The sequence below is a fragment of the Strongylocentrotus purpuratus genome, unplaced genomic scaffold (assembly GCF_000002235.5).
Source record: "Strongylocentrotus purpuratus isolate Spur 01 unplaced genomic scaffold, Spur_5.0 spur5_scaffold_6, whole genome shotgun sequence".
NCBI classification, from domain to species: Eukaryota; Metazoa; Echinodermata; class Echinoidea; order Camarodonta; family Strongylocentrotidae; genus Strongylocentrotus; species Strongylocentrotus purpuratus.
In genome coordinates this window covers 37,088,649-37,099,160 of record NW_022145612.1, presented here as the reverse complement: position 1 = coordinate 37,099,160, position 10,512 = coordinate 37,088,649, and the positions used below count along the sequence as shown (strand labels likewise).

The 10,512-nt window shown below is 39.2% G+C and overlaps 2 protein-coding genes across 2 annotated transcripts; both read right to left on the bottom strand.

Moving 5' to 3' along the window:
• LOC100892656 (NADH dehydrogenase [ubiquinone] 1 alpha subcomplex assembly factor 3) lies at positions 1-9,962 on the bottom strand. The gene is made up of 5 exons (XM_003726636.3): positions 9,833-9,962; positions 2,795-2,999; positions 2,077-2,143; positions 1,467-1,567; positions 1-336 (listed from the first exon to the last, which is right to left on the bottom strand). The coding sequence occupies exons 1-5, from the start codon at positions 9,913-9,915 to the stop codon at positions 247-249; spliced, it is 546 nt and encodes a 181-aa protein (XP_003726684.2). The 5' UTR covers positions 9,916-9,962; the 3' UTR covers positions 1-246.
• Positions 5,189-9,463, bottom strand: LOC105443402. The gene is made up of 2 exons (XM_011676497.2): positions 9,179-9,463; positions 5,189-8,164 (listed from the first exon to the last, which is right to left on the bottom strand). The coding sequence occupies exon 2, from the start codon at positions 8,162-8,164 to the stop codon at positions 5,204-5,206; it is 2,961 nt and encodes a 986-aa protein (XP_011674799.2). The 5' UTR covers positions 9,179-9,463; the 3' UTR covers positions 5,189-5,203.
• Positions 9,963-10,512: the final 550 nt, after the last annotated feature.

Below are 10,512 nucleotides of genomic sequence, written 5' to 3'. Positions count from 1 at the left end.
ATGTCTCATAATTTGTGGAATTTCCCTTAGGCAACATTCTTTTTGCCTTCCCCATTGTCTCTGCACTCATACACCAGAAGGTTTCAATTCAACAACAGGGCCATTTGGGAGATGGTTAACCCCTCTCTTTGGTGAAGAAGTCCTAACATTCAGCATCAGGCTATTAGGGGAACGAGTCCCCCAAAACTAACACTGGGCCATTAAGAGTCAATAAATATCACCAAGCAAATTAGCTCCAGGGAAGGATCATCGTTTTACTTGTTCTGGTGGTAAAAGCCCTGCTGCTACCACTCTGCTCTCTCTGGCTAGATAGTTGAATGTTGCACAGGCATGAGACTATAAAGAGGAACAAACAGAATAGTGGCAAGTTAGACATTTTGAAACCAACATTTGCAGAATACCCCCCCCCCCCTCCTTTCCCCATCACAAGTAACCCTAACCTTGTATCAATGTGTAATGTTTGAGTTTATTGGTTTCGCATTTCACATGCAGATACAGATACAGATAAATATACATAAAAGACATATTGTTTCATAATTTAAAAAAAAATTATTACAGTAATTGACAAATTAACCAGACTACAAAGTTACATATCAAATATGTTTGTCCACCTAGAGATCATGATGCAAACCAGTTTGTAGTCGAGTCCCTAAAGCTAAAGTCCAGAGTGGAGTTAAATCAACATGGAAACAAGTCATCAGTCTCCCCTGACTGTGACTGACACCAAATCAAGTTAAGCTTTAAGAACAGGCTGGAGTTCAACCCTGAGCTGACTTACTGATTAAAGCCCCACTGTCCTACTTGTAGCTACTTGCTCCCTCTATATAGAAAAAAATGCCTAATCAGTGACCGTTGGTCCCCCACGATCCTCTTTTTCTCATGTTAATTGAGAGCCGAGTTGATGAGATAGCCACCTGTCAGTGACCACGCTGTGTGGTCTAATCCCTCATGGCCAAACTAGTACAGATGGCCTTTAAAGCAAGTATGATAATAGAGCCACTACAGCTAAGAGGCTGTTCACACCGGCAGAGATAGCGCGGTCTAGCGCGCGCTCTATCGCGCGCTAGGCCGCGCTATCTCTCGTGGACCACCCCCAAGAGGTGCTCCAGTACTGGCACGCCGTTTTGGCTCGCCGTGGCTCGCTGTTGGGCGGACCGAAACGACGTTGTACCTTCCACACCGCAGAGATAGCCCGCGCTAGACCGCGCTATCTCTGCCGGTGTGAACAGCCTCTAAGTTTGAGTTCATGGTCACATCGAAACAGCAGAGGTCAAGACCCAAGTCTAGTCAAAAGTGAGTCAACTTGAGTACAGGATTGGGTATTTTATTTTTATACTTGTATGTTTCCGAATAATAGTTTTCATACAAAATATAATTCTAATTATCACTTGGCTTTGCAGAACAGTATAGAAGTTGGTTGCAAAAATATAAATGAATGTAGTGAATAAAACTTGGTCTGATCTTACCGTTTCTTGAACCTCTAATGCTATTCCTTTCAGTCTCATGAACCTGTGTAGCTCTGGACTTAACTTTTGAAGTGTTGCTCCAGTTCCTATCACCAAGATTTCTGAGATCAAGAGAAGATGCAACTGCTTTGAGTTTCTTTTTAGATAAGAATTTTTGACTATGAATATAAATATTGATGTCTTATAATGAAAAGTTCATTGGTGGAAGATACATCAAATAATGATTTTGAATTGTCCATCAGTTCCTTTTTTTTCAAGTGACAGAAAATCATTGAAAGTGATGTGAAACAAGTTTGTATTGTAATGATTTACAATATTCAATATGTAGACTAATATTTGCAGATTTCTTTGTTGAGTATTTTTTTTTTTGGGGGGGGGGGTGTACATGTATTTTGTTACCTTCAAAATTTTCAGAATCAATATTCAGACAACATGACAGGCATAACAAATGGAAAATACAATAAGAGGATTTATCATTCATTAACAAAAATAAACACAGAAAGTGTAAATTTCTAATGATTAAAAGTACAGGTACACGAATATCAAATTTGTTGCCTGAGATTCAATACCTTGCCCCTGTGAAATCATATGAAATACAAACTGTACTCACCTATTTTGGGTTCTATCAGATGAAACAATGATAGACTGTCTTCATTAATATCGTGCAATCCAGCAATCTAAAGGTAAACAACAGGGGGAGGGGAGTTTTAATATTCCATTCTCTTACAAAGTCCTTCAATACCTTGTTTAAAATGAATGTGTGTATCTAATTGAGTACTCTAAAATTGATGGATTATATCATGAATAATATAATTTTAATTGATGACTGAAAGATTACAATTCATACAAGAATTATGATGATGGTTATGAATCTCACTTGAGTTATTTTGCATAAAATGATGCCTTTGAAATATTTTAACATTTAATAGTTTTCATATTTTGTCCTTTCATAGAAATACAGTCTATATTTAAACTAATACAGAGCATACCAATAATACCCATTACCACTGGATTACCACTGACATTTTACAATGCATTTAACAAGTTTCAATTAGCAGCAGCATGAATTCTCTATCAACCTAAGCAACAAAATAGACATACCAGTACAGAATATTAAGCCCTATAGTTCCATTGGCTAGTTTTTCCCCCATGCAATTATTTGTTAATTAAAATATTGTTTTCATTCACTACAATCAAAATAAAAAGGACAAAATATTTACTTCAAATAAAATCAGGCCTTTGCCATTCAAAATGTTATCAAGCTTCCCCCATAATTTCCCTAGAAATTGATCATTCTAAATCCAATCAATTTTCACTTTTTTACTTACATTCCATGATAGCAAACTCCTGGGCAAGATGGCCACCGGCCCATAGACCTTGTCTCCACTGATGGTAAAACCTTGGATGCTGTAGTTTGAAATGAAGGGAACATCTGAGGTCTCCTTTGAGAGGAGGCTGATTGTTGTTTTTGTGTAGAATTCATCATCGGTCGGTTGGAGCTTGCCAAGGCATAGTGAGGTTGTGTTCAATAACCTGCAGATTATATAGATGTTTGGGAGAACAAAATCATATACACGGAATAAATTGAAGAGTGATCTTAACTTTCTGTAACACTTAGCCTTCATCAGTTTTGTCACTTGTCACTTGCCTTTGTATCAAAGTTATTCCTCCTTGAAATTTCTTGATTATTTAATTAAAAGGTTCCTAAAATATTATCACAATTTTAGTACCAGTATACATTATTTAATTGTGACCCTCAAATTATCGGCCCATCTCGCTGACATTTACATGACGTAAACTTCTTGAACACATCATTGATAGCAACCTAATTATGCACCTCTCCAAGTGGAACATTATTTCAGACAACCAACACGCATTCCGTAAAGCTAGGTCATGAGAAACGCAGCTGATCTCGATGCTCCATGACCTGGTAAAAAATATCTATGATAAACTAACAACTGACGCCTTTATACTTGACTAACAACTTGACCATGAAAAAATGGTCACCTGGGTAAAAACATGAGGCACAAAGTTAAATCCTTCCAATTGTACCACCATGCGCATCTCCAGAAACAGGCATTCCATCCATACTTCATACAACTTGATAGGAGTTGCTCTTGCCCAAATCACGAACACCAAGTACCTCGGCGTCGTCATCCAAAACAACTTAAGATGGAATGCCAATGTAACTACATCAGAGGTATAGCTTCGGGAGAACTCCAAAGGAATTTCAACCCCACCTCCGTGAAAACAAAGAAAAACTTTCCAAAAGTGCCGATTTTGAGTGAATTTTTGTGAGTTTGTAGAGTAAAGGAGCCCGTTTTCGGCCACTTAAGACAAAATCCTATTTTTAGGACTCTTTACTTCCTATTTATTATCATTTCTTGTTCAAATCATGAAGCAAATATTATTATTATTTAAACAAAAAAAGAATCCCAGAAAAAAATCACGAATTGCCATGACAATATTCATTTCAATTTTCACTGTTTTGGAGCCCGTTATCGGCCGAGCGTTTCAGTTTACGGCCGCATGTACAAAGTCAATAGGAAGCGCTCGCGCGCGCCGTGCGTTTCCGCGCTGATGTACAGCACAAGCGGGCGGAGCAGGTATCCCACGCCGGAGCTCCATGGTGCTCGCCTGGCCGAAGACAGGCACAGCGGTGATCGGAAGTTGGAATCTGAATTAGACAGAGATATCGTGTGTGCGTCGCGGTGTGCGGCTGCATTGATTTAATACATGCGATGACATACTTTTGAGCTTGCGACTAGCACAAAATCGGGCTTTAAATCTGAAAAATACTTGAAATAAAGCTCATTTTATGGTACCCATATTTCTTACAGACACGCGTAAGATACTCGATTTTTCAGATTTGGGTAGCGGGACCGGCGATTACATCGCTAAAATGTGATATTTTAGGATATATTTTCCATTGCAAATGTGGTTCTTCAGTGACACTGGCATGGTATGGTATGTGTGGGATATGTGTTATGCTATTATGCGATGTATTTTAGAGTGATTTTACCTTGTAGGGATGTTACAAAAAAATTAAATATTAAAAACAGTGCTTGTAATCTATCTCATCATATAGAGCTTGTCAATACCTTTCATTTGATACCTAATACACTTTCATATCATATGTATTAAGAAAGTTATGGACATTTTAAGGTTCGGAAATGGACCTTTTGTTCTCTATTGTTTCAACATGAGCTAAAGACAAAAGCTGTGATCGAGAATAACCACTTGAACGACTTAAAATGTCATAACTTTCTTAAAAATTGAGATATCTTAATGAAATTTTCTACAATTATAGATTTACCCATTTCGAACAAAATGGGATACATCTCTTACAAAATGACATAGTATTAAAATGGTTAATTAACTAATTAGGTCAAATTAGTTAATTACGTGAATGGCCACTGTGACAGAAACCGTTGTGAATACAAAATGTGGTATTCTTCGGATAAGAAAAAGTAACAATAGAGTCCCAGATATGAAGTAATAAACAATTTGGATAAGAAAAAGTAACACTAGAGTCCCAGATATGTAGTAATAAACAATGTGTTGCCTTGTTGGTAATTACAGTCGTTGTTTGATAAGACTCCAGACAGACAGACTCCAGACAGACTCCAGAAAATTGAGATATCTCGAAGAAATTTTCTACAACGAGTAACCCATTTTGAACTTAATTGAATTAACCTTTTATTAATCAACAGAATGTGGCATTTACTTACAGCTGCTTAGCAAAACACCAAATCCCCATACAGGACATCAGCAGCCATCTGAAACATTGAGATGTCATAGTCAGTAGCATCGTCGTACATCTCAGATTGTGACCAATATGCTACTCTGTATGTTTGATTTTTAAGTTTTTCACACTTAGCATTGTAGACAGCATGTACTTGGTTTTCATACCATGCATGGCATGCTTTTCTACCTACTATCCTGCCACCCAGGATATCCTCTACGATGGCACACTTTGCTTCTGAGTATTCCAAGTTAGGAAAAGCAATGCGAACACTTTCCAGGTCAGTCTCTTTCAATTTTTTTTCAAGTTTTTTCCTTTCCCTCGTTTCGTGTGATTGTTCTTTGTCCTTTTGTCTCCTGATGATTTCTTGTCTCAGCTCTCTTTGTTTCCTTTTCCGCTTATTCCTCTGCATCCTGCCCCACTTTACTGCTTTTTGGAGCACATCTTCTTTTCTTGCCTCCTCTAACTCGTCGAGATATTTTACTGTTCTATTCTTGCAGGCCCTCATCCTGCACGACAGATAGCACATTGTCGCATTGGGGCATTTCTGCTTCATGGCACTGAACATCCCCATGATCTCTTCAGAGTCGATGTTATGGGACCTCGCAGAAGCCACCTCCTCACGTAACTTCTCGGTTATGTCCACCTGGAAATACTTTGAATATTGCCTTTCCAAGACAACAATGATGGCTTGCAGGCACTTGCTCATCATAGAACTGAACTCGTCATCTGCTGGACGCTCTCGTAATGCCTGTAGAGTTGGGTCCACATGAAGTTCTTCATTGAAGAAATCCTCAGAGGCTGTCAACATGTCTCTTGGATGCTCTGCCGCTTCCTTCAAGGTGCCAATCACACCTTTGACGACCTGAATTCCATCCACATGGTTGATTTCATTTTGGCTTGAAGTGTAAAACTTCTTCATCCATGGGCCTGTCAAGTGCTTCCCAAGAAGGCCCAACACCTGGAGTTCTAATTGGGCTTGATCCATGGTAAAGTCATGGAGAATGGCATTTCTTAGGCCACCACATGATGTGCCACTACGTAGGAGAGCAACAAAGTCATCGTAGTACTCCAGTAACTTTCCACCGATGTGGAAGATGATGTGAAGCCTGTTACCACGGTAGCGAGGAAGGACACCACGAGGAATGTGCCTGTCATCTAAAAAGGCAACAAAGCCTCTGGGGTCCCCTTTGGCATTTTTGTAGCGTAGCTTGTTCATTTGGAGGATGACGTTTGCTGCCAGACAGTCCTTGCCAAAGACCTTGCCTTGTGACGTCTCCTCATGCTGTTTTAAGGCCGAGCGAACAGAAGAGGAAATGGAGTCAAGAGGGTGAAGGTGGCAATTGAGCTCGTTTAATGTCTTGCCCCATTCTCTGTTCACCACTCTAATTGCTGCGTGGTTGGCAGCACACCTGTCCGACATCGTATTCGTAATGTTATTAATCAATTGTTCTCTAGTCTCTTGTACGTTTGCGTTGTCATTGAAATAGCAATATGTATCGCTTAGATTATCCACAGTGTCGCAGATATGCTGTGCATAATCGTCTGCTGTGCCGCCAGCCAACTCATCCACAGCTGCAGATATGCATGTCGACGGTGTGGTGAAATGGATGCTGTTTATATGCATCTCTTCCTGTGTGGTGGCGTCGAAACCAACAGTGGCATCCTTCGTGGCAAGTAAAGCTTCCGCAGCTTGCAGCTCTGCAATTGCCCCAAGCTCTCTCGCCATTAGTTCAACGGTGCTCCTTTGTGGAACTTGGTCGAGCTCTCGTCCACTTCTTAGGTAGATCTGGTTTATTAGAACTGGAATGCTGGCAGTTGGTGTGTTGCTGACAATGCAGTCAAACACAGTCATTCTTGTTGTTGAAGAGTAAGTCTTTTTGTCAATTTTAGCCCTGACAGTGCTACCAGCAGCCTCGAGATTTTCCAGCGATTCCTGCAGGAGAAGGTTATTAAATTCGTGTTGTCTTACGTCTTCCTCTCTGTCCTTCAGTTTCTTCTGCAGTTTCCTGTATTTGCGGATTGGAACAGTCTCCTTTTTCTTTTCATAACGGATCTGGAGCAATTTTCTGTGTTTTTTTTTTAGTTTCAAGAGTTCAGCTTTGGTTTCAGCAAGCTTTTGAGCCAGTTCAGTACCCTGTAGTTTCGATTTCAGTATCGTGATTTTTGTATCCTTGCCTTCAATGATCTTTTGCTTTCTTTTCAATGACTGATTGATAACACGTTTTGGAGTTTTTAACTTTGTCTTAAGGTCACTGAATTTCTCTTGGTACTTTCTTGCAAGAATAGCTTTGGATTTAGAAGCAAACTCTAGTCTTTTCTTCAGTCTTTCCTTTCTTGGGGTGAGAAGTTCTTTTCTGCTTCTTGTCGATGCACCAGAAGTTGTTGGAGTAGGCTGTGGAATGGTGTCTTCTGATGTTGGTGTTGCTGCATTTGGATCAGGCAGATCATGACTGCTGGCTGTTGTGTCCAGAGATTTCTCATGGCGAATTGGCTCTTGCAATCCAGATGTCGAGGGCTCAGAATGGGAAGCAGAAGAGGATGAGGGGTCTGTACCAATAGCAGCTGATTGAGCAATGTCATTGGATGCAATTATTTCAGGTTTCTTCTTGAGTTTGAAAGTTTCATCACAGATACTTGAGAACACATCAAATTCCTTTGGATTGTTCAGTTTTTTAAACTTCAGCAAAGTCTTTTTAACAAGGACCTGCACACTTGATATAGCTGAATACGAATAGCCTTCCCCATGATGCAAGGAGAAATGGGAGCTCAGCTGTCTCTCGGTAGTAGTCTGACTTTTATCGTTCAAAAGATACAAGCACAGCACATGTCCATTTTTCAGATCACTCGGGGATGCTGGCAGGTCAGGGAAATTCAACTCGAGATGACTTCTGGCTACGCCAGGCTGGGCAGCGAGATCCAATCCGGTTTTGTGTCGCTTCTTTGGAGGCATCTAAATGTAATGAAATGGAAAATAAATATTATTGCAAAGTTTCTGTCATTACTTAACTGTATTTGTGTGTGTGTGTGCGTGTGTGCGTGCGTGTGGGGTGGGGGTGGGTTGGGAGCTAGGGCAGTGTCATGGGGGAAATTAATCTCAAGTTTGACAGTTACATAAACTATATTGCTTTTAAAAATATTGTGTGAATAATATATTGCTCTAGCGCTCTTTATATTTAAAAAAACATGTGTTTCCTGATTATTTTGTAAGAAAGGAGGACGATAATTCATGATTACAATTTTATTTTTGCATTGATCAATTATAATTGTATTCAATTATTGAAACAGCTCTGAAAACGAGACTATAATATTACTAGTTGTTTAATAAATCCTTATGAACAAAAACAACAACAAACCTAACGCACAAGGAGATCACGCGCTATAATATCCCTTCATAGAGCACGTAGAGCTACGGTGACGAAAAGATATCATAGCGCAATTACGGACAAGTTTGATGCAGCAATAGGCATTTTATACAGTCTTATTTCAAGGCACACCGTTGCACGAAAACGCGCAGCATACCAACACACACAGAATCAAAATACGAAATACACTCAAATTCCCACACGACATATATTCAAGAATCGACAAACATCGTATTTCACGATAGTTAAATTCATAAATCAACGAGAAATATTACAATCATAATAGTTAAGAAGATAAAATATTGCATATTTGTAAGTTTATGACAAGTATTTATATGCAAAATCTTGAACGAAAAACAACTTTTTGTTTTCATTGCACGTATTTCGTCACGTATATCGTATCTCACTACATGTATTATCACAGGTGGGTCAATGCACGCTCGTATCCGCCCGCACGGACCACAACAATCAAACACAATTGCGATCGACTCGGCAGTGACAGAGCACAATTCCGGGCCCAAAATTTCATATTTCGCATCATAGGAATGACATAAAACTTTATCAAATACAAGATTATAATATAAATTAAACATTAGACTTACTTTTTCTGATGTTAGAACTTGCGATGGGTGATTTGGAAAGCGTTGAAAACGAGTGTCACTTTCAGGATGATGGTATCAAACTAATCCAAGAAGTTCAGGAAATTCGACGCACATCATTTTGAAGATTATATTTACCTCTACGTAAAAAATATGACGTAGTAAGAAAATTCCTGCGATAACCAATGACAAATCTGCATTTTAGGGGACATCCCCATAGCCCCTCCTACGCACGCGAACACTCTCACTGACACAATTTAGCCGCCGCTGACCGCGGAGATTGCAACATACCTATACCTTGCATCCAACCAATCGGCCGAAAACTGGAGCTGGCCGATTACGGGCTCCTTTACTCTACAGTACGTACAGTGGTGTTTAAATTGTGAGAATCAAAAAAGGGTGTCTTAAATTATTTTCTTACCCACAAAATATACTAATGCTGTTATGGGTGAATAAACATGACTATTAAACCCTGATTTTGAAGAGCGTCATCGATCATTAAACGAACCCATAAAATCAAAAACACAATATTCAGTATACGGGACTACACACTTTCTCTATGACTCCAGTATTTCACTTAATTGCGCACTTTCAAACCGGTATAGACAGTCATATGTTTAACAGAAATAACAAGTTATTAATTCAATTTACAATTACCTATTGCCAGTTGAAGAACTGGAAAGACACTTTCCATAAAAGAGTGCTTTCTGGGCTAGACTTCTCGTGAGACCACAAGCCATGATCAGCGATTGAGTAATGGAAAGTCCGTTCACATGTGCAGAGGTAGACTCACATGTACACGCTATGCTAATAATATCATAATCCATTTTCTGGAAGTGTTAACACAAGTCCATATGTGTATGGAGCGCTGCATCGTATCATTATTATAATCATAATTAATATAATTATAATTCATCCAATTATCACGATCTGTAATATGCTTAGACAAACAAACCGGGGCCCGACTTAAATGCTGAATAACGAAAATAAATGACTAAATCATAATCATTCATGTAGCCTTGCTGATGAATAATGTGCCTTTCAATACACTGACTAACTATATCTATATGCTCCAAATTGTGATGCTGGGCCGTGATTTATATTTCAACATAATCCCGATTCCTCAAGTACCGGTATAGCAACTGCCGACTTGCCTTTTCTTCCTTATCGCCTGTACTGTAACCAGCTTTTCTAATTAGCCGTTTTATTTCTTTTCTTTTTCCTGAAACCTTCAGAGATGAGAGAGAGGAGGGACAATTAATTTACTTGCAGTGAAGATATGTTCTTTTTCTTTCTCCCATCTCTCTGTCTCGATCTCTCCCTCTCCCACTTTTTTA

Bases quoted from the DNA above. Each gene is read 5' to 3' on its own strand.
- LOC100892656 (XM_003726636.3), bottom strand. From the start codon at position 9,915: ATGGCTTGTGGTCTCACGAGAAGTCTAGCCCAGAAAGCACTCTTTTAT. The intron at 1,568-2,076 runs GTGAGTACAGTT...TCTTGATCTCAG, and splicing joins TCTGATAGAACCCAAAATAG to AAATCTTGGTGATAGGAACT. The intron at 337-1,466 runs GTAAGATCAGAC...TCCTCTTTATAG, and splicing joins CATTAGAGGTTCAAGAAACG to TCTCATGCCTGTGCAACATT.
- LOC105443402 (XM_011676497.2), bottom strand. From the start codon at position 8,164: ATGCCTCCAAAGAAGCGACACAAAACCGGATTGGATCTCGCTGCCCAG.